We start from the raw sequence: 27,402 nt of genomic DNA, 5'->3' as shown, positions 1-27,402 counted from the left end.
TCTGGCCTTGGCTCCCTTAATTCCTGTTGGGCCCCTTCCTTGTGGTTCCTGTCCTCCAGCTCCTCTCCCTCTCCTTGGGCCTTCCTGTTCCCCGGTTCCACTCTCTTCCTGATCTCCTTGTTTACCTGGATCTCTCTTGTCTATTGGCTCTGGGTACCAGTCTTCCTGATTTTCAACTGCCTTGGTGGATCGTGCCTGGACATCTTTTGTGGACTTCTCATCCTCCAGTTGTGAACCTCTACCGGATCCGATCAGCTCATCACCTCATCACCTCCCTGTCAGTGCTTGCACTGTCCCGACGTCACTTTAATCCACAGGGAGGTGACCCAGTGGCGTTGGGAGGTAATTCCAATCCATCCCTGTTCCATTAGGGTTGGGTTGGGGTCGCTTCCTAGCGTTACAATTTCTGCATTCAGTTTGGAGGTTTAACAGTCTGGCATCACCGGCGAGATCAGCAACTGAAACTTCAGGTACGCAGCGCTCCAGAGACGCGCAGCTTAACAATTAATCGAGGCACCAGATGGAAAGTACTCTTGGCGGGCTTATCATCCTCAAGGTGCATCATCAGTGTCTATCACAATGCCACTGTTACGGCCCAGGGCTCTCAGCCCAACCTTCTCCTTCTTGATAAACGTCTTCCATCTCTCATCAACTTCCTCCCTTCTCCCGCCACTCCTCTGACGGCCACCCCCTATTGCCCCTTCTCCATCTCTGATGGGCATACCACGTCCCTGTACCCCTCCTCGGAAGACCTTCAAATGTGGGAACCAGTTCCACCTAGCTACCCTCAACTCTCCCTCTGTCGTCAAACACGCTTCTGATATCTGTCTCCTTCTCGAAGACTTTGACCTCGATGTTCTTGCCCTCACTGAGACGTGGTTCACTGCCAGCTCTGTCAATGCTTTTGTCACACTCCTCCCTGAGAGTTACAAGATCCTCTCCAAGACCAGTTCTAACTAGTCTGGAGGCAGAGTGGCCTTGAACTTCCCTGATTGGATCCCTGCTTCTATCACTCCCACTCAGTCCTACTCCTCCTTTGAATGCCTCGTCTGCAGGCTCGCCATCTTTCCAATCCTTTTGCTGACTTTCGCCAGCATCTACAGGACCCCTTGTCCGGTTGCCCTCTTCCTCTCGGAGAGGTCTGATCTCACCTCTTCCTTTTTTGCCTCTACCGCCAAGCTTCTCCTCAGTGACTGTAATATCCACCTTGACTCTCCGAGGCTCCCAGTGGGCTCTTCCACAGCCTCTGCGACATTATTACCCTCACCATTCATCCCTCTGGTCCAATGCGCACTGCCGGACATACCTTGGATGCTCCCATCTTCTCGGACATTCCCATCTCCAACCTTCTCACTACACATCTCTCCTGGTCTGACCATTCCCTCCTGTCTTCTCATCTGGATCTTTTAGCTCCCCCTGCTAAGCTTCTGCCTGCACTGCCTGTCTCCTTCTCCGTCATTCGACCGATGTAGCGAGTGTCCGTTGCTGCCTTTGCTGCCACTTTCATTCCCACTCCACTTCTGCCACAGGCTCCCACACTGACTCTGCCCTTGCTAATCTTCACCTTTCCATCACCAACACCCTGGATATCCTTGCCCATTATGAGGATCCGAATAAAGCCTGCCTCTAAGCGCAACACCTGGTATGACTCTGACCTAGCCTTTCTGAAACGCAAGTGCAGAGTGGCTGAGCGGAAGTGCCATAATTTGATTATTCCTTCCTTGAACAAAAAATGAGATCCCTCAGGTTCAAGGTTTCCGGCGGGACTGGTGGCATGTTTATAAACCTCATCCTCTGACAAACTGGCCTGTCGCCTGCTCCAAAGCCAATACAGACTCTTTATTCGCTCCAAGAAGAGGGCTCATATCCAAGCCTGCATCTCTGGGGCCACTAACAACCCTTCTGTTTTCTCGACATCTCCCCTGCCTTCCCTGACCCTCTGTACCTCTCTGCCCTCCCACTTCCTTTCCAAAACTCAGAAACGCAATGTCTCCAGAGCTCTGGTCCTCTCTAGGCTTAACTACTGTAACGTCCTCTTCCTCAATCTGCTTCATCCTCCCTTCGACCCATTCAACTAATCCAGAATAGGACTGCAAGTCTGATCCTTGGCCTCAAGCCCAGGGACCACATTTCTCCACCCTAATATCTCTCCAATGGCTCCCGGTGGCTACTAGGATCAAATTCAAGACCATCTGCGTCATCCACAAGACTTTCTGGGGCGTGGGACCCAGCTACATCCAGCGCTCTCTCCCTAAATACCTCCCTGCTAAAGCCTCTGGGTATGCTACCTCCAACTCTCTGCAAATCGGACGCTTCTCTAATCAAAGAGTGTGGGGTAGATCGATCTCCTCCGCAGGAGCCTCCCTCTGGAATGGTCTCACTGCCCCTTTGAGGCTTGAGCCGGATCGCCTTAATTTCTGGAAGCTACTCAAGACCCTCCTTTTCTCCTCTTCCTTCTCTCTCCCCCCTCCCCTGCTAACACCTTCATCTGCCTCAGTGACTGGCTGTCTGGTTCCTTCTGAGTACTACAAGGCACCAGGCCCCCCATCCCAGTCCAATCCCCCTTCCATGCACCTACCTGCATTCTCTGGCACTTGCCCTCTGGCCTCCCCTTAGCACTTGCACCTCGCCTCTTCACCCTTTTCCCTTCCCACATTAGCACTTTGTTTTTGCGCAGACCGGCACTCCCTGCCCTCGCACTTGCACGATCCAAATGTGTCAAGGCCTAGTAGGACCATTATTGTATTTTTCTCCCTTTTTGTCTTATGGCGCCTTGAAACAGCATTTGTTGTATATGCACCTTACAAATATCCAATAAATAATATAAATAAAATAAGTATAGTAGAATTTGGTTCTCCATTGCAAAGAGCTTTTTTTCATTTTTACTGATCACGTTACATGCCGTGAATTGCGATCGGGACACTGTGTTTATGTAACTTTGTTTTTAGCTACATGGTTACTTTAATGATGTGTCCATGATCGGCTGGTGGCAGTTGATACTTTTACAATGTTTTATTTTTTGTAGTATTGCACACTTTTGCCTGTCACAGCTTAATGCCAATTAGACTACCATATACTCTAAAATGGCTGTGCTGCAAGATTTTCACCTGTCTTTTGACCTCCTTGCTGCCCTGGAGTGGCCGGATTTGCCTGACTCCATAGGGTTGTATGGGCTGTGAGGAACCAGGAATGAGACACAGACACAGAGGACTCATTGTGATTGGTATAACCTTTATTAAATAATAAAGTGTGTTGGAAAATGCCTCACTGTCCCTAATCTCTGCAGTATTTCCCTACCTCAAACAAAAAGGTCTGTCCTGTAAAAAGATGTCTAAAGCAAAGATTTTCTGTGTCCGAAATCCTGTCATATCCCTCTCATTGTAAAAGTAACTCTAAGGTGCTAATTATTGTGTTTGATTTGGAAAGCGCATACATTTTCAAGCTCAACACAAAGGTAAACATCCAACAATAGTTGCAAATGGATAATGTTCACAGTTCCAGGGAATGACTCCCTTCCCCAGGTTTCTCTCCACCACAAAAAAAGTTCAAAAGAATAACCAAGTTCTTTGTGGCTCGAGAGGATAACCCCCTAACCTTGCTGTTGCAATCCTGTCCAGGAGAAATTACTCCCTTGCCCAGGTCTTTTCCACATTCAATGAAATTCAAAATCCTAAGGGTGTGAATCTTCCTTGGGATTCTCTTATCAAAATACCACAAATGCAATTCAAAATCCTAGAGGCACGAGTCTTACTTGGTATCCTCTTTTCAAGATACTACAACTTGGGTGTGGGTCCCAGACTCGCAAAACACATGGTATATTCTCCTGCCAGGTTCTCTCATATAGTTCCTTTACTTTTAAGATATGAGGGTCTATGCTTTCTCACTAAGTTCCTCCTATCTCTGGTGCATTTGTATCTCCCCATATACCAGGACTATGAAAATCAATGTGTGATGTAAGCTGTAGGAAATTTGCCTCCCGTTCTAAATCGAGACTGCTTTCTCCAGATCCCTACCGGGGCCCAACCTTCCACTGTGGGCTCACAGGCGTAAGGACGGCTCCCTTGGCTACTCTGACCCCGCTCAGGTCCTTCTCAGTTTTCTCTCTCCGCTTTGGGTGGCTCGTGTCTGTGGCTGATGAAGGTCTGCATGTCGCTACGGCTTCCCTTGCTGGTGCAAAGCTCCTCCTTTGCCTCATCTCTCTCCTGCCTGCGCTAATGCGTCTCTAGTCCTGACACCGCCTCCCCCTTTCTTCTTGCCGCTTTTCTGACTCGCTCGCCGCCTCCTGGATTCCCAGCTCAAACTGGGAAGTCGTCTTCACGGTTCTCCTGCGTCTCCTTGCTCGCCTGTTCACCTGACAGCTTGGCTTCCTCGAGAATGGCTAGCCGGTCGGATCTCCCAGTTGCTCTCAGCTGTTCCATCTTTGATCTCCTGCTTCAAGGAAGGGAGTTGCTCTGAGCCGATCAGCTTCCTGCAAGCCCTAGACTGCTCCTTCGGGTTCACCCTAGTAATCTTCATTTGGGTAGTCCTCTTTCTTGTCTGTCTTTGTCATTTGTTTTGCTACTGAATATTGAAGGATACTCTCAGCAGGCTTTTCGGGTTGTTGAAGGGGATTATCACGGTATGTCATCAAAACATGAGGACTAGAGGGGATATCCCTAAAAGGGAAAGTGGGATTGCATGTCTCATCTGATGTCGCCTCCCTATGAGGGTCACCTCACCTCATGTGATTCTCCCTCACATAGCCACCCCCACGGTCAGGATCAGGTAGCGGCTGCCGTCCCTTGGCCACGTGACGAGAGGCTACTTCTGGGAAAAGGAGTGATGACATCACCAGATTCATCACAGGTCGTAAAGCTCTATCAATATCTGTTCTTTCCTGGTATCCTACCCTGGGCCTCCTCTAAGGTGGTTGGATTAGGAGAGGGTATTTTAAAGACTTTTCTCTTGTTTATCTGTTTCTACCCCCAACTCCATTGATGATGAAAGTTTGTATAATCATGAGAGTGAGAAACTTGGCATCAAGGAAATGGATTTGAAGTACAGGTTGGCTAAGGAGTCGTCTTGACAAAGTGGCGGGGGGGGGCAGAGTTTTTCAGCTGGCGCCTGCCAGACTGAATGGGGATAGAAACTCCTCTTGTTCCCCAGAGCTTAAGCAACACTTTGGAGATTCTTAGGAGTTACAGCCTAAGAAACTGGTTATTGCTGCTGACCTATGGGTTTTCCAAAAGGTATTCCATAAGGACAAAGCTGCTCCTCATAAGTCTGAGGAGGGGAAAAATCAAAAAGAGAAAGAGGCCAGTGATAAAACTGGATCCCATGAGTCCCATAAAAAACATATGGATGGGGTAACCCACATGGTGATTATCATGGTAAGAGTATTGGGACTTCTCTTTCCAAGCAATAGACCAGTCACTGTAACCCTCTCTACTTTCACAGATCCACAGGATGTTGTGTCACACATGGAGCAAGTGACCATGTGAAGGGGAACCCCGGATGTAATGGTAAGACTTTGGGGGTCCACTCTGTGAAACTGGCCTTCCCTTATGAGGGGAAGTATTCTCACAGGGCCATCCTTCTCAGATTCCTTACTCTTGGATAGAATTGTTACGCTTACATAGTGCACCTTGGGTCCTGGGATTCAAGTGTAGCTGAAGAATATGTTGCCAATCCAGATCATGCTGAATGCTTTTTAAAGAATAATGTGCTGATAGATGGAAGAGATTTCTCTGCGATCAGAGACAAGTCGAAATGTTGTGGATGCTACATTAATAAACCAAAAAGAGCTCGGCAGAGCTCCTCTTATGATGCCCCAAGTTGGCTGATGCCCCCCCCCCCCCCCGGACCCCCTTAGATGTTCCCAGTAATGCCTGTTACTTTAGCTGTAAATGGAGGAGTAGTCAGGATTCCGGTGAATGTTCAGAGGTACCTCCCAGGTATAGTTCTGCTGGGAAATTACCTGAAGGACTTAGGATATACAGCAGAACGCCCCAATTCTGGGTCTCAGACCAAGAAGACTGCCTCTGTCAAGTCAAAGACCCAGCCTAAGTCAAAGTGGAAGCCAAAGCTACAGGGTTGAAAAATCCAAAGAAGTGTAAGAAAAAATCTAACCCTAGAGTATCTGCAACTGCTGTTGAGGTACATGACCCAGCACCTAAACCTGATGATACGGAGGTGTTGCCTGAGATTCTGAACCCAGATAATCACCATCCTTTGAGTAGTTTACTTTCAGAGTGGGGTCCATCCAGGCAAGAACTCGGTAAGGGTCAATGTGAGTGTCCATCATTGGAGGCCTCATGAGGCAGGCATGTTCTCAGTTGGAGGGGGAGCCCCCTGTGAAACATAGGAGCTATTGGGAAGATACGATGATGCAAAGTTGTTAGGATGAATTCCTAAAATCAGCCGTGGGTGGAGGATTGTAGAGAGTCATCCTATCATGGTGAATAGGAAAGACACTGAGAGGTTAGCCACACCCAACCAAGATAAGGTAGCAGAGCGGCAAAGCTTTGTCTCACGCAGGGCGTAAGTGGTGTCTTGGGCTACAATCAGCCACACAGTGCAACACCAATAATTCAACAGGTACGTTTAAAGATGTAATCGTTTGTTATAATTTCAAAGTAAACACTAAGCAAGTAAACACATTAATCAATCATTGTCACATCAACACTAATAAAACAGATATATACATTTTTTAATTTTTCATGATAAAGGCCCCTTAATCAGACCTTTTCCTGTTTTTATTTAAATTTGTGACATAATGGTAAAAATGAATTTGATGTTAAGAAAATCATAGAACATTTTCCCTAGCTCTTAAATCCAAGCCTAAGATGGTTTGGGGCCTTATGCCCCAATATGACCATTTCCAAAGAAGATACTTCACAGGTAGGTTTATTAAGACATTGGTGATGCCACCTGTCAGAAATGAGAGGCGGACGCAAAGTTGTGGTATTCTCGAAGTTAGACATTTTATTAAACAGAAATGGGTTGGAAAAACACCTCATTAGCCCTATTCTAAATGGGAATTTGGAATTTCTCTACCTAGAAAACTAGAATTAAAAAGCCACCCTTGTGTCCTGAACTCTCTAAGCTGACCCTCACACTAGAAACAAAACAACAAAAGGGTACAAGGAAATGTAGTTGCCTTGATATTAGCAAAATGTGTTCACAACCAAAAATATAAAGTTAACGCGAATAAAAAAAAAATGGTTTCCAAGGAAAGACCAGGGTAATTAGGAAATACAGTCAACCTCTGGAGGAAGATTCCCCATTGGTAGGAACACAATATCAAATTATGTATATGTGGCACTCTACCCCTGCACGTTTACACGCATTATCAAATAAGCAAAGTGGGAAATGATGGAGCGGATATAATGGGAATTGGTCGGACTCATATATTTACTGGGATTTGTGAGATCCAAGGGGAACCAGAGGGTGGTTGTGTAAAGACCGGAGGGGGGGAGGGTCTGTACTTCCGCTCTCTATATGGTAGAGGAGAGGCACAGAGGGCCCCAGCCAAGATTCTGTATTACGGTAGCAGTGGATGAGCAATCAAGGCCTAGCTTCTCGGGAGGTGATGCATGCTGGTTCTTAAGTACAGTGTAGTCCCCAAGCACCCACAAAGGAATATCCACACACTGTATCGGTTAAAACAGTCTTTATATAATTAATATTCAAGGTCATATACACTATCACGATAACTCACTTTGTACTCCGAAAATCAACAATGGTAAATATATACATTTCTAAAGTGGTACCACGAACGTTATCCGATCTCATTTAAGTGCATACGGTCAGAATGACACACAGATCAGAATAAAGAGGAAACCAGCAGTAGCGAGAGGAAGGAAAGAAAGATGGTTGAGCAATTGGCAGAATACTGGCCCCGTACCACTAGACACAGTTCTGTGTGGAGATCCCCCCACCTGGGCAACCTGTAGAAGAAAGATACAAGCCCAGTCCATATATTGTTCACACTAGACTTTCCAATAGTTCTGCAACCCCAAAGTACCTTGGCGTTGTAGCGTTCCTCGTCGGGTAATCGACGGCCCTTCTTGAGTGTCCTCCCTTTCAGGCAGGAGTTACGGGTCGGCGAACATCCGACGGAGAACAGGTCGAGCTACGACGGTGAAGTGGCCGCGTCGTTCCTAGCGGTGCTCGTTGACAGGGAAGCGTAAACGTCCTGCAAGGAAGAGGTGTGCGGAGCACCTCGGTGTCGATAGTTCTGGACCGCAAAGAGTTGAAGTACTGTGGTTCAGCAAGGGTGTTGGTCGTCGGTGTCTCTGTGGTCTTTGGGTGGCGGAAAACCCACTGGTAGATGCTCCTCGGCGCGTCGACGGTCAGGCCTTCTCCAGCAGGATACAGCGGCGACGATGCAGACGAGAGCGTCCTTGGATCAATGAAGTTTCTTAGGCAAACGGGAGCACGGCAGCTCCAGTCGGCGATGGCAGTCGTCGACAGTGGCGGACAACAGTCCGGGCGCTTCTCCTTGGAGTTCCGCAGCCGTCCCCATATCAGGTCGGCAGCCTGTCGAAGGTCTGTCTACTAGGGAGCTTAGGCAAAGATCAGCTGTGCACAATGATCCCTCGTAGCTCGGGAAGAGGGCGCCTTACCAGGTCCTCTCTGGGTCAGTCCTTGGAGGCACAGCAGCTTTCAGATTGTGAAGGAGAGCAACAGCTATTCTTCTCGTCCAGCGGGTCTTCAAGGTCAAGCTTCAGTTACTCCAGTTACTCGTCGTAGTGTACTTCAGCTTCTGAACACGATTCCTAGCAGTGAGAGGTGCCCAGATATACTGTTGATCTCCCATTCATTCCGCTGGGTCACACTCAAGCATCCAATCACGACTATGGGCATTCAGGCAGGCAGGCAGCCAATCCGGCACACGGTGCATTCAGGCCATTCTCTTCTCTCCAGACACTCAACCCAAGTTATGCGTATTGGGACAAGTACCGAGCCATTCAACACTCCATACTGCATTCATACCGGTTTCGGGCAGGGCTGTCTCAGGCATTGTGTCAACCACCAGATACTAGACATCCATAACATAGAATGCGTATTTGGCACACACTCCATTCACCCAGGTCCCACCCACAGGCGTACCCACAACATACGGTCATTGAGAAGGCTTCAGCCAGTCTGGTCGGCACTTCCCCACACTACCATATATGGAACTTCCACCCAACAGCCAGTCAGAGGGAAGGGACAGAGGCAGGGCTTCCCGGGACTTCGGGAACATCAAGGTAACAGGCGATGGTGGGCAAGAGGCCACGGGGGCCATCTTGTCTCCATCAGGAATCTACCGATTCCAATGACAGGGCCTGGGCATCCCAAAATGGAGGACGCTCAGTCACCAGTCATTTCAGCACAGAGCTGCCACCAGCCCGTACCCTGCTCTGTGGGTCACTTACAGGTGCCCAAAAACATACACTAGGGGCACAAGGTTGCACCCCTACCCCTGGCTGCCACAAGGGTATCCCACGGGTCTGTTCACCAAACCAAGAGAGAGAGCTGCACCGCCAGGAGTCCCACATGAACCCCTGCTTGGAAAACACAACAGAACACACGATAAGAAGCGGTAAAGGACAAGGATACGGAGGCCCTGTCCCTCCAATGCATTTCCAGCATCACAGGTTGCCCTCCCCTGGATTTTTAAATAGGATGAAAAAAGTGTTTCTTTGTCTCACAGTTCCTTTGTGGTTTTGTACTAGACCCCCAAAGTTCTTGTTCAAACAATGAATTCCATAACAGTCTTTCTTTAGTTTCAAACAATACATTCCATAACTGTCTTTCTTTAGCTCTTCTTGCAATGTTTGTGGATGGCCTGGTATACTCCCCTTCCAGGAATCCTTCTATGGGGGTTTCAGATCCCCTGGTATCTTCCCCCCAAAGTCAGCTGTCTGGTGCTCCCCTGCATGACTTCTTATTTGTTGCACTGTTTATTTCACTATACCACAGTAGCATATACCCTGAGGTGCTCAGTATATTTGCCTATGGTAAAACTTTCCCCACATTAACATCTAATGCATCTGTACTTGTTTGGGGTTTGTTTCTGCTCTTTGGGGCTCATTACAAGTATGGCGGTGCCGGAAGAAATTGTCAGTAACTGAATTGCTGCCCCTTTTTCCACATCGCCATACGACGAGTATGATCCTGGTGCCGGGTATTTACCTCCAGCATCATGCCACTCTGCCAAAAATCAGCCGAATTACGGCTGAAATTTCCTCAAAAATGCACCACAGAGGCCAATGGACTTGGACTCTAAAGAAAAATGGGGATTAACTCTGCCACCTCCACTTGTAATCCGGCAGTAATTCTGCTGGACCAAGTGGGGGTAGCAGTAATTCTGTTCAGCGGAATTACGGCAGATTTACCACTGGATTATCGCCCAACTCGTAATGAGGATCTTTGTCTTGTTTGCTTTCAAATGTTCTTCTTATTGGGGTTTGCACTTGTACTTTGCCTTGACTGCATTCAAACAAGTTTAGTGCCTTTCTGTCATTTGCAGCTTCATACGGTTCAAACATTTGCTGGCATGCGCATTGGAATGCCCCAGGGTCCCCCGCTGCTCTAGGCAGACTCACTGGATCTTCTTTGCGCCTCCGAACTTGTTCGCGCTGCCACAGTGTTGTCCCTTCGCTGCTGGGAATGTGCAGACTCTGTCTGCGATCAACCGCTGGCTTTCCTGGATCAGAGACCGCAGTTTGCTTGGGCGGTCGTATTCCTTGGAGTTTCTGCATGGCCTCCAGCTTCTGCACAGCTTTCCTTCCTCCGCGCCTCCCTTTCTGTCTCGCCACACCGATCCAGACACTTTGCGGTCTGGAGCGCCAGCACAGGGTTCCTCATCTCTTGTAAAGCCCTCTCCCGCACTGCATCTGCCATTTTTAAATGTCCCGCTAACTTTGGGTCCAGTAAAACAACTACCCTGTATGTCAGGCTTCAGGCTTCTCTTGATTTACATAAACCCCTTACTCCCCTTCCTCTCAGTACCTGAGGGTTTATGGGAGTTGATGTCCATAGATGTTACTGGATTTATTGGATGTTGCTGTTCATAAGTCTCACATAAACACACATAAAAACAAAAGATGTTATGTATGAGTTGTGAGTGTTTGAGTCATAGATAGGGGCTTGACTAGAGTGATGCAGAGGAAAGGTTTTCTGACTTTTACTATACAGTGGAACTGTTAGGAGACAAGAAGCTATTAAGGGCAAAGGAGGGAATACCTCGACCCATCCGATGGAGTCCCCATCGCCCCTCAATAGTTATCTCCTCCCATATGATCCTCCCTTTTATAGACGCCCCCAGGATCAGGTAGAGGCTTGGGTCCCCTGGCCACATTGGAAGAGGTCAGTGGTGACTTCACTGGATCAATCACAACTGTCAATGTAATACAAATAGCCAAGGTTATCTGTAGGTGCCTGCAAATAACCACGTTATCCTTAAAAACATGCAAAATCCCAAACTCTTCCGTGCCCTCCCAGGCACTCACCAAGTGCCCCCTCCTCTTGGCATGCAGAGAACAGTGTGTGAGGCGTTTTCTAAGAGCAACGCAGAGATAATTTGAACTTTGCAATTGAACCTCTGGAGGCTAAGGAAAGATACCGTACACAGAGTGGTCCTGCACCACATGGGTGCTCATTCGAAAGTCTCTGTTAGGTATCCAACTGATGCTGAGTGTGAGTAAAAGGAATAATGAGGTTGAAATGGTCATGCAACGTATCAAGCTAAACCCTGTGCACATTTGAAAGTCTTCGATAGTTAAGCCCGGCTGAGGGAGACTAATTAAGTGAATGAAAAGGATCTGAGCCCGGCTGAGGGGGATCCAGGGTGAACCCTGAGTCACCTGAGAACGAATTATCTGAACCTAGTTTGAAAGGGATCTGAGCCCGGAAAGGGGGATTCAGGATGAACACCCAAAATTGAATACTGGAAAGAGGAAAAGAAAATGTTTGTGTTATTTTGTGTAGCAGGCCCTCCGAGTCAAGAGACTTGCGAGAAGCGCTGAGACTTGGACCCCAAAGTCTTGAACTGTGTGAATGGAACGGCATCCTTGTGCCCCAGAAGCCAGAGTGTGTGCTTTGCTAGAGTGAACCGCCTTGTCCTGTGCTGAAAATGTGGGAAAGGGAGGCCAACGTCCGAACATTCTGACTTATCATTTTGTGAACACGTTTCTTTTTTTGTGAACATCCCCCCACATTATTTGTACATTAGTAGTAAGGTTTGGCAATAGTTTGTTTTTAGTAAAGGCCGTTTTAATTTGACAAGACTCCACTAGGACTGCATTATTATTATTATTTGATGGTCGTAGCTTGCTCCCATCTGTAGATTTAGGTTTAGATAGGCGTTTATCTCATCCCTGTGAAAGTTCAATCAAGTCCCTTGAACTGTGGTCACGTGTCTGTCTTACTGTTGATACCATGCCGTCCTTACAAAAATAACAAGGATGGATGATGCCAGGGGGAAATGTACAGAGGAGGAGCAATGCAAGGGTTAAGGTAAATAAGTTTATTTATTAATGATATTGAGTGTTCAGCTTTTTCATTTGCCCATTATGTCAGTAATATTACATTTTAAAAATGTGTGTTGTCTTGTGGTTGCTCTTACTATTTTGAGTGTTCTACTTATCCGTATACTTTTGGTAATTCATAATATTATCAGTTACACATTCCACATATTCACTGTGAGAGTTCTTCTGTTTAACCTTATCAGTTTTTGGCTTATTTGTATTCTTCTGATTATTCGTGATTCTACATATTACCATTCTTCTGCTTATTCATATACCTCTACTCATAACATTACAAGTGTTTAGCTTACTTGTATGTTTATCAGTGTTAGTTTTTCTGTTATGCATAACTGATAACTGTCAAACTGGTAAACCTCGTTGGCGAAATCTCGACGATAGATCTGGTTTAGCGACCAACACAATAGGGATAGTGAAATATCTTCTCATACCACTTTTGTAGTTTTATATGTTTATTTACGTATAGGATTAATAACCCACCGGTCACATCATAAACAGCTTCATAACTGATGCTTTCCTGTGCATCATTCCTACAACCAATACATTCTAACATTCTAGTATCCTGGCTTCCCAGTACATTCTACAGTCCATACCTATAGTACATATGAATAAAAATGTAAAACGGAACACCATTAAATTACTAATGACTTACACAATAAAATACTACACACCTCCCTTCTTTACAGTGACTCACAACTAACATATGTACAGGAAAATATACACTTGATGTTGAAGTATTCAGATTACTTACCAAGTTGAAAGTAACTTGGATATACAATGCAATACCTGGCGGAGATGTACAGAATAACGTGAGATACAATTTCAAGTTACATAATCTTTCAGATACAATGGTCTTGTACATATACGTTTATTGCGATCATTCTTACAAACTTGAATATCTGTTTTTTTCCACTTCCTTTCTAACCTTAACTTGTCTTTTCCCATCATTCTCTTGTTTTGAGCATTTACTTACTCTATTGAGATTCCACACTCTCCCATCTACGTAACCAGGCAGATTCCAATGACTATAACCTTTTCGGTGGAAGAGGTTATAGTTATCGGAATCTGCCTGGTTACATAGCCCTTAGCTGAGTCTTCACAGGTACAACAATCACAAATGAGTCTTTCCATGTGTAGTTACAGAAAAGTCTTCCCACGTTTCCAAGACACTTCATTCATCCTTAAAATGCTTAATTTTCCTGATAATGTTTTATAAGCAATGGCTACTCGGTGGGTTGCCGTTTTTGAAGTATCCCATCCCCGGATACAATATCTTGGCATATACTCAAAATTTGTTCCTCAACATTACTCTGCTGCTCATCATCCATTCTTTCAACCACATTGGTTAATCTCGACAGACCATCGGCTGATTTGTTTTTTTACTCCTTGCACCAATTCAACATCAAAATTGTATTCTTGTAGACTTGCTACACATTTCCTAATTCTGGATGATGTCTTGTCCTGTCCCTTAGTAGTCAGACCGAACCACAAACTTAGTTCCCCATATAAATTATCTAAATATTTCAACAGCCCATCTTACAGCTAACAACTCCTTTTCAATTGTGGAATAGTTTGTCTGAGCTTGTTTACCACTCTTGACGCAAACGCAATGGGAAACTCACTTCTACCATCCATTTGCGACAAAACAGCACCAAGACCGTGATTACTGGCATCCGTTGTAATAATACTAGTATTGTTTGGATTGAAAGCTTTAAGAGTGCGTGCAGCATTCAAATCTAACTTGATATTGTTGAACTCATTTTCACATAACTCATTCCAATCAAATCTCACTTTTTTTTTTTTACTAACTTTCATCATTTGAAATGTGTTATTGGCTAGTTCAGGAATAAACTTTGTTTAATATTCCGCCATCCCTAAAAATGAAATAAGTTTCATCCCTAAAAATGAAATAAGTTTCTCTTTGTTTTCTGGACTAGGAAAATTCAGGATGTTATTAACTAAATCCTGTTTAGGCCTAATTCCTTTTTCTGATATTTCATGACCCAAATAAGATATGGTAGATCTATTGAACTTACGTTTATCTTTACTCAAGGTGTCATGAACCGTCGCCTGCGTCCATTCTGGACTTCGTGGTCCCTGACCCATAGAGGACTGAATGCCGTGATCCTCCCAACATGGCCACTTGATACGGAATGCAGCTTGACAGTCTTTGCGCGCCACGCTCAACGTTCTACTAAACAGACACGCCCCCGCGGCTCTGCGTGTCTCAACGCTACCGCTCGCTGTAGTTGGACGTCTGTTGTCGGAGTTCGCTCGGGGATTTCTTCTGAATCCTAATTCCCGGTTCCTTGAATCCTCCTCCCTTCCTTTCTTCGAACTTACCTTCAAGCTTTTTCCTGGATTTTCGTCTGCACTCGGGTCACAGCGTTCCGTTCCTCCGAGCCTGGACATTGTTATTTCCTGGTTCCCGTCCTGGACATCTGAACGTCTCCTGGAGTTGGATTGCTATCCTCATGCTGGAACCCGAAGACCAACCCACGGGTTTATATAAATCCTGGACTGTGCGAAAGAAATCATCAAAGAAGGTCGCAAGCAAACAGGAAAAACAGGTGAGAAGGGGAGAGACTTGTGACACAAGGTAAGTCCAGCATCTTTAAATATATCTAATACCTTGTATACTGTGTCATCATGTTCCATTTGATCTTTACCATAAATCAGGACATCACCCTGAAAACACAAAAATTCTTGCATTTGATTAAAAAGATGATACATCACACGTTGGAACACTGATCCCGCGGATACAAGACCAAAAGGCATCTTTCTGCACCGAAAAAAAACCTTCACTGGTAATTAATGCCGTAATATCTCTTGACATAGGATGTAACATTATTTGGTGGTAAACTGACCTTAGATCTAACGTACTCATAATCTTAGCATTTCCAATGGTACCTAACATTTCAACCATATTTGGTAATGTGTGCCTATCAGGAATCACACATTTATTGACCCATCTAAGGTCTATGCACAATCTCAACTTTCCATTTGGTTTGTAGACTATCACCAAAGGTGACAACCATTCTGAAGAGTCTATTCACTCAATCACACCGTCACTAAGCAATCTTTCAAGTTCTTCCTTTACAACAGGCTTTACATTCAATGGAACTGGTCTCAATTTTTGTACTACAGGTATTGCATCATGCTTCAATCTAATTTTGTGAGAAAAATCTTTTAACAGACCCAGTTGTTCTCTAAATACTATATGATCATCAAAAGTCTTTAAATGTGCTGCTACTAGTGCCTGATCCACCGCATAAACAGATTCCTCCACAGCCGCATCCAATTTAATCTTCAATCTAGCCTGGTGAGACCAGTTTAGTAGTGGTTGCATTCCTTTCACTGTAACATATACTTTTCCTTTTGCTGACCTGTCCTTAAATATCATTTCTGCCCAACCAATAAGATCAATTCGCGTTCCTCCATACGCCACTGGGTTAATGTCAATCACATTGGCCTTGCCCTCCTCTGCCCCCAGGCCCTGTGTGCTGCCTCGTACCCTCGGCCCCCTTCCCAATAGGTTCCTTCCCTAAACCCGCCTCCCGCCACCCGTGATTGGCTGGCCTGCAGCAGGCACCGAGGACCATGCCCACGGCACTGGGGATTACGCCTTTTTAAAATCCAGCGTCCCCAAGTGAACAGGTGAGCCCCTGGAGCCCCCTCAGCCCCTTAAAATCGTGGGCCTAGCCCTCCTCTGCCCCCAGACCCCATGTGCTGCCTCGTACCCCCGGCCCTCTTCCCGATAGGTTCCTTCCCTAAACCCGCCTCCCGCCACCCGTGATTGGCTGGCCTGCAGCAGGCACCAAGGACCATACCCACGGCACTGGGGATTACGCCTTTTTAAAACCCGGCGTCCCCAAGTGAACAGGTGAGCCCCTCAAGCCCCCTCAGCCCCTTAAAATCGTGGGCCTTGTCCTCCTCTGCCCCCCGGCCCCGCGTGCTGCCTCGTACCTCCGGCCCACCTTCCCTCTACCAAGGAAGCTGGCCTAGGTGAGTCACCCACGGAGCCCTACCCCAGAGGCCTCCCAAACAATTTCTAAAAAGTGTTTAAATGGCATTTTGCACGCGTGCTGTGCTCCAGTATGCCCCTCCTCCCCCAGCCCAATTCCGCCTCCCAAACCTCCCCTGCACACTGATAGGCTACCCCCCCCATATCACTACCCATCCCAGGGCAGCCCTCTGCCCGGCAGCCCCTGTGGATAGGGATCCCAAGGCCAAGGGCGGTTCCTACATTGGCGGCCCCAAGATGTGTCTGCAGGTGTCCGCAGGGGAAGCCAGGGAAGCCAGCAGTCAACAGACACCAACAAAAACTGTGAGTGTGGCATAGGTGGGGAGTAGAGCAATTACTCTACTCCAGAAAACCACTGTCACTCTATCTTACCTCCCAATAACATAGCGTGCCATAATATTAGCATGTCCACACTCAGATAGAATTGTGAATACTAACATGTCCACACTTAGATAGAATTGTAAATATTAGCATGTCCACAATTAGATAGAATTGTGAACATTAGCCTGAGTCGCATCTAGATGGAATTGTGAATATTAGCATGTCCACACTTAGATAGAATTGTAAATATTAGCAAGTCCACAATTAGATAGAATTGTGAATGTTGGCACGTCCACACCTAGATAGAATTGTAAATATTAGCATGTCCACAATTAGATAGAATTTTAAATATTATCATGTCCACAATTAGATAGAATTGTGAACATTAGCCTGCGTCGCATCTGGATGGAATTGTGAATATTGGCATGTCCACACCTAGATAGAATTGTAAATATTAGCATGTCCACAATTAGATAGAATTTTAAATATTATCATGTCCACAATTAGATAGAATTTTAAATATTATCATGTCCACAATTAGATAGAATTGTGAACATTAGCCTGTGTCGCATCTAGATAGGTTTTTGATTGAAGGCTAGTATGCCCGCGCCTAGATGAAACTTGAATGTTAGCATGTGCCACACTTAGAACTGTGAACACCAGCCTGCACCGCTCCTAGATAAGATTGTGAATGTTAGTATGCCCACACCTAGATAGAATTCTGAACATTGGCCTGCGCTGCTTCTAGATAGGACTGTGAAGGCCAACAAGTGCCACACTTAGAGAAAACTGTGAATGTTAGCATGCTAAAGGTCAGGCAACCCACTAACCAATATAACCTCAAACTCTGCATGCTTATCTCACTCAAAAACTCACACAACCATCTCTCGCACCACAAGCCGCACGCACTTCACAACACTGCAACAACACATAAGGCGGAGCAACAGCACATGCGGACTGACACCGATCCAATACCTGCACCAAAGCTCAGCATCTGGTGTATACCGAGTTGAAGCTGCCAACAGAACACCACTCCTCTCACTATCCTACTCCCTCTTCACCTTACTAACCCATCCCACCTTATCGTTTACAGATCCGCCAGAGCACCTGGAGACCAATTCCGTTGGTGACGGTGCGCGGTACAAATACATTTAACATTTAGGTTTACACTGGTTCCAATTATTTTCTCAAACAGATAGTTGGGCAATAGGGTATATTTCGCACCAGAATCAATTACCATTTTCAGTTTCTTACTATTCAATTCAATCATAGCCATGGGCCTTTCCTTGTCAGCATCATCATTCTTGTTCTCACAATGAACATCCTCTTCCACCGAAAAAGTACATTCTTCGGAACTTTCACATAGTTCCTCCAAACAATTTGTTTTCCTTTTTAGTTTTGCAAAACTTAGTGAGATGCCCTCTCCTATTACATCTCTTGCATAACTCCTTTATGGCTGGGGATTTATCACTTGAAGCTAAATGAAACAGGCTATTGCACCTGTAACATCGACGTTTGTCATGTTCTTCTCCTTTTCTTTAGTCTTTATATATTTCTTCACGTTCATTATTTCTTTCTTGATAAAAACCTTTTCTGTTTGTATAGTTATTTCCCTCTATAGCCAATACTTCTGGAATCTGTGTCATTTATTCTTTATTATTATCATCATCATTTCTCCTTTCAAGTTCTTTCAGAGACTTATTGGTATGCTCCACTTCTTTTGCAACTCTATTTACTTCTTCTAAAGAAGGATTTCCTTTTTCCTAAAGAGCTTCTCTTATTTTGCTATCTTTGCATTCTAACATGAACTGATCACAAAGTCTTTCATTAAGTGTAATCCCAAAATCACAGGATGTGTCCAAACCTCGCAAAGCAGTGATATATTGCTCAACAGTTTCATTCTCTTCTCGCTTTCTCTTGCCAAAATGATATCTTTCTAGATTGATGTTGCCTGTTTTGTCATAATGCCGATCTAATATTTTGATACACTTTTCACATTCCTTAAGTCCAAAGACATCATCTTCCAAAAGTGCTGGTAAATTCTCAAATTGTTCTTGCCCATAATTACCCAAACAATGTATCAACAGACATTTTTTTCTTTCATTAGAAAAGTTCAATCCATGGGCAGCAAGAACATAATGATCAAATCCAAAAGATGGAATGTTTGGTTCACCCTTTGTATTCATGAAATAATCGGGAGGTGGTATACCTTGCATAGAGACTAGTTATGTTTCTTTACTTGGAAGAATTATTTTTCAGTACATATATCTTGATGTTTGTTATTTATGGCTCACTCCATATACCTTTATGTATATTGTGTCCAATTGTTTCAGCAGTTCTGATTTTAAAGTTTTCACTTTATTATTGTGATTGTTGTTTCCTTATCAACTTTATTTCTTGTAGAAGGTGTTAATCTGCATACGTTCCTTTTATTCTTGCATTGTAATTATATGGGATACAGACAATTTTAAATGTCATTTTTTATTTGCAGCATGTTTTTCATTCCATACATTTGTTGCAAGTTCTGTTTGCTGCTAATGAATTGTATAGCTGTTTGATGTATCACTTATTTAGGAAGCTCTTTGACTAATGCATATCGTGTGCTTCAAATAATGCAACTTCAGCTATATGGTTTGCAATGGTGCCGTATGTGGTTTTTGTTCACAATTAAAACATCTTTAATATTGGCACATATGCAGTGTTAAGAGTTTTCCTCCACTGGCACACATTTATTTTCTTCTAAAAACTTAAAAGGCTTGTGTGGTACTTTCGCATTTACTCCAGTTAAGTAACATTAAACTCACATGAGAGATCCCTTAAGATTGAAAAGTCGCAACTCCAGTAGAGAGATTTAATACAGTCACGGCTCAGTCTTATGTCTATTATATGTTTAAAACACACGCACTCTGGATATCTTAATCCAATGGGGATACTTGTTCACTGCAAAGTGCCTGACCTACTTGTTGTCAGTGAAGCTTCTCTTTCTCCAGATGTGCCTCTTTGCCAAGTCCAAATTCTTCCATAAACAAATGAAGCTGTGTAGTTACAGAAAAGTCTTCCCACGTTTCCAAGACACTTCTTTCTTCCTTAAAATGCTCAATCACCCTGATGATGTTTTATAAGTAACGGCTACTGTGTGGGTTGCCGTTTTTGAAGTATCCCATCCTCGTCGCCACTGAAATATCTTCTCACATCACTTTTGTAATTTTATGTGTTTAAGTATAGGATTAATAACCCACCGGTCACATCATAAACAGCTTCATTATTGATGCTTTCCTGTGCATCATTCCTACAACCAATAAATTCTAACATTCTAGTATCCTGGCTTCCCTGTACATTCTACATTCCATACCTATAGCCCATCTGTACATATGGATAACAATGTAAAACAGAACACCATTGAATTACTAATGACTTGCACAATAAAATACTAGATAGATCATGGGCTTTGAGAAGGTTCTATAATATCAGCCTTTATCATAGTTTCCAACTCTTCTTGAATGATATTCTTTCTACTCTCCGGTATTCAATACAGTTTTAAGTGAGTAACCTTCCCTGGAGGGGTACAAATATAATCCTATACTCCTTTCACTCTTCCTGGTTTTGTTCTATAAACATCAGAAAACTGTTCTAGGATATCCATTAAATCTTGTTTTTTATTTTGCACTAAATCTGGAGGGAAAGTATTGGTGTCATTTTCATCAGTTAACAGACCAGTTATCACTTTTTACTGTTAGCCCATGCCTAGAATTGATGATCTTATTGTTTTATTGGGAACTGTAAGAAAGCGATAGTATCAAAGTAAAATGGACACAAATGATCAGTTGAAGGGTGTTTGTTAAACTGTAAAGTAGGTGAGATAAATGCCTAACCTAAATCTAAGATGGGAGCAAGGTACGACCATCAAATAATAAGAATTCAGTCCTAGTGGGGTCTAGTGAAATAAAAAGGTCCTATACTAAGAAAACCTATTGCCAATCCTTACCGCTATGCCATAAAATAGTGTGGGATAGTGTTCACAAGAAAAGAAAGTGTTAAAAAAATTATAAGTCGGGATGTTATGGCGGGGGTCTCCCTTACCCATGTTTTTAGCACAGGACAAGACAGGACTCTTGAGCACAGCACACTCCTAGGCTTCTCTTACATGAGCTCACAGTTCCTTTTCTCTATATCAGGGCCTTCTGTACACAAGTCTCTTCTCTTGCAAAGTCTCTTGCTTCAGAGGCCTGATATGCCAAAACAACAAAACAAAAGTTCCTTCTGATAACTTTCATGTAGGGTGATTATTCTTCACCCTTGGATTCCCCTCAGCTAGGCTCCGATCCTTTGCTCAGTGATAGCTTCCCTCGGTCGGGCTCAGACCAACCACTCACTGGGGACATCCCTCAGTCGGGTTCATACTTGTCACAATGTTGTTCATCTAGCTTCTTCACCACTTTTCTCTTGACATCCCTCAGTCGGGTTCACTATTGTCTTCTTATCACTGTTTCCTTATTTGGAATATTCAAGAGTCTTAATGTCTTTTTATAAAAGGCCACCTTTTTGTTAAGTCCCCCTCATCAGGACTCAGACCTTCCACAGTACTTGCCAACTTTAACCAAAGACTTTCAAAGGGCGATCACATCTCGCTGGGTCACTTTGTAACGCTATGGCAAGGGTGGGTTTATTCACAATAACCAGTTCGCACAGCGTTCCCAACCGCCGGGCGCAAATGCCTCACTCACAATTCCCTCAGTCGGGTTTACAGTTTCACAAACGTTAAACTCTTTTGCAACGTGTCAAGGACTTTCGATTGTACAAGGGGGTTTTGCGTGACCCGTGCATGACCACCTTGACACCTCACGTCGGCCTTCCCTATGGCCTCTTGGTCCTGGTATTTTCCTTCCCCTCTTGGCTCAATACCATCTCTTTGTTCAGGAGAGGGGTACCAGTTAGAGTGGTCCGGAGCCACGTGGCGCCGTACTACTCGATCACTGGTGCCCAATTTGCACACAAAGGACGTCTTTCTCTTTCTCTTCTTAATGTTGCTACTGAAACCTCAAGTCTAACATAGTCCGGGCCACTATCAGGTTCTTCCGACTCACCGGCTGTGTTGAACTCTCTTGTGTTTCTTTAGCCACTGGAGTACGGACGGAACCACAATGGCAACCCCGTCACCCCGCCCTGGCTATCCATGCGGGAGGGTTCCATGTACTGCTGACATCCGTCACACCATTTGCCAGCTGCGATTCCTAGTCTTCTGTTTCTTTTGTTGGATGCTTCGCTGGTCTGGGTTGAAAAGGGCAAAAGCAACTCCCTCTTTGACGTCCTTTCAGGTCTCTACGCCTTTCTCCTCCATTTGAACTGCTGTCCTGGAATACTGGTTTCCTCATGCATCCAGCCTTGCTCCCAGTGTACTCTTGTGCTCCGCCTTTTATCCCAGTGGGGAAGGTAAAGGGCAGTCTGTTGTGTGTGGTTGTCTGCAATTGCTTGACTCTTCCTGACCCTTGTGGTGGGACATGTCAGGTAAACGGCTCTGATATTAGTCCGTTGTCGCTCGCAGGGTGAGAAAGTGTTTGTGTCGGAAAAGGGGTGTGGGGGGGTAAAGTTTCAAAGTATCCTTCGGACAGGATGGGGAAAAGGTGTCAAAAGAAAGGGGATACTGCGTCTCACCCTTTGGTGTCCCATTCCCCGAAGATCCCCCCAAACTCCATCCAGGTGATCCTCCTGAATTAGCCCACCCCCAGGAACTGGATCCAATAGCGATGGCTGTGTTCTGGCCACCTGGATGACAGATCCCTGGGGGCTAGTAAGTGAGACACCTTCCGGTTTCTCACAGAACTGCAGTGGATCTCTCCACGATTGAGCTAAGGGATACTGGCAAATTCCAGTTAATCCTGCAGATAAAACAAAAAAAATATTTTTCCATTCCCCTAGGCATTTTTCAATTTAAAGTCCTGCCTTTTGGTTTACTTGGGGCACCAACTACTTTCGAAAGATTAATGGATCAAATTATTTAACCCTATGCTTCTTTTTGTGGAGCATACATTGATGATATTATCATCCATAGCAAACCTTGGAGAGTACATACATACCACCTATATTTGGTTACTAGAGTCCTAAGGAAAGCAGGACTTACTGCAAATCCAAAGAAATGTCATCTTGCTAGATCTGCAGTCAAATATATTGGGTTCTTTGTAGAAAATTGACTAGTTCGGCCACAGACTGAAAAAGTTAATGCTGTAAAAGAAACCCCTTCTCCAAATGCATGAGTTGAGAGCATTTCTACTGTTAGTCCGATATAGACAGTTTATTCCTAATTTTTCATCTATAACCTCTCCTCTCACAGAAACCCATATCCTGAAGACCAATTATGTTTTGACAAATGAAAACATATTTTATGTAGTGAACTTGTGTTGAAGGTGGCAGATTTCAACCGGTATTCATCTTGCAAACTGATGCCTCACATAAAGGTTTTGGGCAGTTCTTTCACAAAATCATAATGGTATAGAAAATCCTGTCTTATAAATATATACACAGAAAATGATTTCCACGAGAGAAATATTATGCGACTCTCGAACTTGAAACTCTGGCAATTAAGTGGGCCATAACCTACCCCAAATATTATTTAACTGGTAGAAAGTTCTGCCTTGTCACAGACCATGCCCCATTAACTTGCTTGAGCATTCGCAAGGACACTAATACAAGGTCCATGCCCTGTTCCTTGATTTACAGACTTATTGTTTTACAGTGGACCATTGGAAAGGAAAAGAGCAGGGTAATCTGTATTTCCTTTCCCGTTTCTCAATAGATGCTGTGAGAACTAGCAACATTAGGGAAAGGGCATGTGATGAATCCTGCGGAGTCATCACTGATTCGTTGGTGGTGATCTCCTCCCACATGGCCAGGGAATGGCAGCCACTACCTGATCCTGATCCTGACCCTAGGCGTGGTACTGTGAGGGAGGATCATGGGGGAGGAGATGACTGCCAGGAGGAAGTGGTGACTCCATTGTGAGAGATGCAGTATCCCCCCGCCCCTAGAAGAAACCCCTTTGACACCTAAAATTCTGATGGCATACTGCCATTTCAGTAAAGTCGCACATAACACTCATTGAACATCTCCTGTCTCTAATGGTCCTTTGAACAGAAATCCATGGACCTTTGAACAGAAATCCTGAACAATATATTGAAAGTCACAGAAATGTAACAAACTCCAACTCCCAGAAAACCTGAGCTACTGGGAAGAGGAAGAAGGCGTTCATGAAAATCAAGAGAAACACAAACATTCAGACTGGTTATTTTGAGGATGTTCAGGTGAGCGGAACATTTAAAAATGTTATCCACTTTCACAACAGGAGAGCCGGGGAAGAAGGAAGCAGACCCGGCGACGAGAGAAGTAAAGCTGAAGCAAGGCACAGTGCAGATAAGTCAGCGCTGGAGGAAGCAGACACCTCTGCACCTCCATACCAGTCCGGCGCAAGGCTGGCAGGGACACTGGGTGGGAAAGAACAGTCAGGGGATCGACAGCAAGAGAGAAGCTGCCCGAAACATAGTTGTGCCGAGAGACGCCGTTGTGCCAGCGAGTGAGAGCGAGCTGCCAGGCAAGACCATCCCAGAGTGGGAGTTTTACTGAAACACGGGTTGGGAATGCTTCAGTGAACCGTTGAGTCTACCCAGAGCCATTGGGGACCCCAGAGCATACTGACAGGCATGGGAGCAATTAAGAAACTATTTTGAATACCGACTAAGTGAAGTAAAAAGTCTGAATTTGAACAATTCCCCATACATAAAATATCACGGTGGGGAAAGTTGAATCAAGCATTACCCCAAGCAAATTAATAATAATGAAGATATAAAAAGGAAGAACTTGATCAAATCCCCATACACGAGATGTCAGGGTGGGGAATGTAGGAACAAGTAGTAACTCATCCCAATGAAGTAGAAACACAATAAAGTAGTACAATTTTGTTGTATAAATGGACAGTGAACTCAAGAAGAAGTCCTGGTGAAAGGAGTACACCAGACAGTGAACATTGGGAATTGAGATACCACAGGAATATACCAGGGGATCTGTGAGACCTAGAAAAGGAAGTCCCGTCAGGGGAGTATACCAGGAGGTTCATTAATGTTGTATAAAGAAACCTATTTCTTTTACAAAGTATATGGTAAAGAAGTACATCAGAGATGCTTTTGGCATCTTAAAGGAACTATTATTTGAATGAGACACTTTGCTGTCCTTAAGACTTTTCTGTTTTAAAGAGACACTTTTGTTATCCTTAAGGAACTGTTACTTGAAAGAGACACATTTCCTATCATTCTTCAATAATAAGGGGAAGGGAAATCACCGTCTGGATCTGAGGACTCCTCCTTGGAAAAGACTGTTTCTATTGGATGTGTCTATTTGCCTTAGTTGTAAACACTTTTTGACAAATAGAAGCTAAATGCTTTTCCTTGCACTTTTAGTATTCATTTTTAGTGTGCGGGTCAGAGTAGTATGTTTTTGGGCACAAGGACAGTTTATATGTTTGACGAGACAGACTGATCTTTAGTTTTCTTGGTAGGGAAACTCTCTTTAGGATAGGGACAGAAAGGCCTTTATCCATCCCTTTTTTTGTTTAATAAATATGTCTGATGTTGAAAGCATTACAACTTTGTGTCTGCCTCTTATTTCATATCCCTTACCGGTCCTCCTGCTTTTTTACCAGCCTTAGTGGGACTATTGGGTAGCGGCCTCACCTCCCTGGCCTCATAATGAAGGACTTCCCTCTGGGGAGAAGTGACGAGGTGCTGTGAATCATCAGAGTAGTCTCCAATAGCTGTTGTTTAGTTTAGTCAAATGTGTTTCAAATTGTGCATTCTAAAGAATATATTTTCAGAAACAGTGGTCAAAACTGCTAGCTGCACAGTGCAATAACTCATCAAATTGGCTCACATTGTCCAAAAAAACTGGCCCACATGAGTAAGTTGGGACTGCACTTTGGCCATTGCCTTACTTCCCTATAGGCCAGTCAGAGCCTCTAGGTAAACTTAGTTTTGGGGGCTTACACCTTTAGCTCAAAATACATGTAAATTCTCTTGGGAAGTTGTGTGAGTTGCCATGTTTGGGTGTCGAAGATATAGGTGATCCCAAACAGGTTTCCCATTTAGCAATGGTGACTGTAGATGGAGTTGTATGAAGCATTCCAGAGAGCATAGAGCACTCTGAATAATATTGTAAGGTTTCATGCATTTGACTCCGGGGTGTGGGGAGGGAGAGAAAGTTCTATCAAGGTGGTCAAAATAGACTATTATCATATCTTTCAAAACACCAATAAATTCACAAGCTAAGTTGATTAATAAAGTTATGGTTAACTTTCTGTTATAAACCGTTTGAATTACCGCTGAAACTTGCCAGTTAAGGTTAGCAGAATAACCCATGATTCTCTGCTCATGTCAAACATGGCATCACTGATGACATGCACTCTGCCGAGTTATGTTTATATTTACTAACCATAGCTCGCAAATTTCAGTTTTGTTTTAGGTTTTCATTGTAATCAGAAGGTCCCTTCAACTTCGTTCTTTTCTGTGGCTTTCAAAGATATTTCTGTAACCCATAGTTGACCATAATGTTATTAAACAACGTTTTTTAATGGTTATGTATGTCTTTGAGTGCACCTGTTTGTTTCCCTCTGGACATGTGTCCTCTCTTCCCTCTGTGTGTCTTTCTGCAGATTTAAGTACCTTTGTAACATTGTCACCTGCTTGGCTCTTTCTCTTCCATTATTGCTGTTCCTTTTCCCCAGTGGTATTGTCATTAAAAGTCGTTTTTCCTCACAAAGCTCCCCAGTGACCTGGCTGTCTTCCTATCACCTATTTGCATTCCCAGACTCAATATGGACGAGATCCAGGAGACCTGCCATAAGAATGCCACCTCTGCTCTTACTGTTGGTCGAAGGGACCTGGTACAGGTATGGCGTTAAACCAGATGACTCACAGTCACATCAAGAGTACATTTGTTTTGTATAACTGTATCCACATTGTGCAAGTGCATAGGTAAGATTGCATCCTTCAGCTCTGCATTGCTGTATTTGATCTATTGAGTTCATTTTCACTGTCTGGTATTATGGTTTTTATTAATCCTGATGTTAATATTTTTACTGGAATACAAATTATGCCGAAAAACAGTTTAGCTCATGAAGGAAGACAGAGGAATAGGGGATTTGCAGCCATGAAAAAAAAGAATACAAGAATGTTATGAAGTGATTTTAAAATCAATAGTCCCACTATGTACTTCTTATGATGAGCAGACCAGTGGGAGTCTTTTATAAAGCAAAAAATTCAAATAATGGGTCTAAAAGCAATTGATGTTTTGCTAACATTTCTAATAACCATTAAGATCTTCCTTCAAACTCTGTCTGAGGGACCTCTCACTGGAAATTGGAATATTGTTCGAGGATGTCATTCATTTTGTATCACTATTTTAAACCCCCAATAAATGTAAATGATCAAAGCCTTCTAAAAATGGTTAATCCTTCATTGCAACTGTGAATTTGTGTAAGGCGCTATAACGTTCTAATAATGGCTG

The 27,402-nt window shown here is 44.1% G+C and overlaps 1 protein-coding gene across 5 annotated transcripts in view; it reads left to right on the top strand.

The window, feature by feature from the left end:
- Positions 1-27,402, top strand: part of WDR59 (WD repeat domain 59) — a 1,538,892-nt gene that overhangs the window by 1,204,005 nt on the left and 307,485 nt on the right. For all 5 annotated transcript variants that reach the window (XM_069604207.1, XM_069604197.1, XM_069604168.1 and 2 more), the window contains one exon: positions 26,704-26,785. In XM_069604207.1, coding sequence (XP_069460308.1) covers positions 26,704-26,785 — 82 coding nt within the window. The remainder of the gene's footprint in view (positions 1-26,703; positions 26,786-27,402) is intronic.

The sequence above is a fragment of the Ambystoma mexicanum genome, chromosome 1p (assembly GCF_040938575.1).
Source record: "Ambystoma mexicanum isolate Mex_15411 chromosome 1p, UKY_AmexF1_1, whole genome shotgun sequence".
In the NCBI taxonomy this organism is placed as follows: Eukaryota; Metazoa; Chordata; class Amphibia; order Caudata; family Ambystomatidae; genus Ambystoma; species Ambystoma mexicanum.
This window is presented reverse-complemented; position numbering and strand designations above follow the sequence as displayed.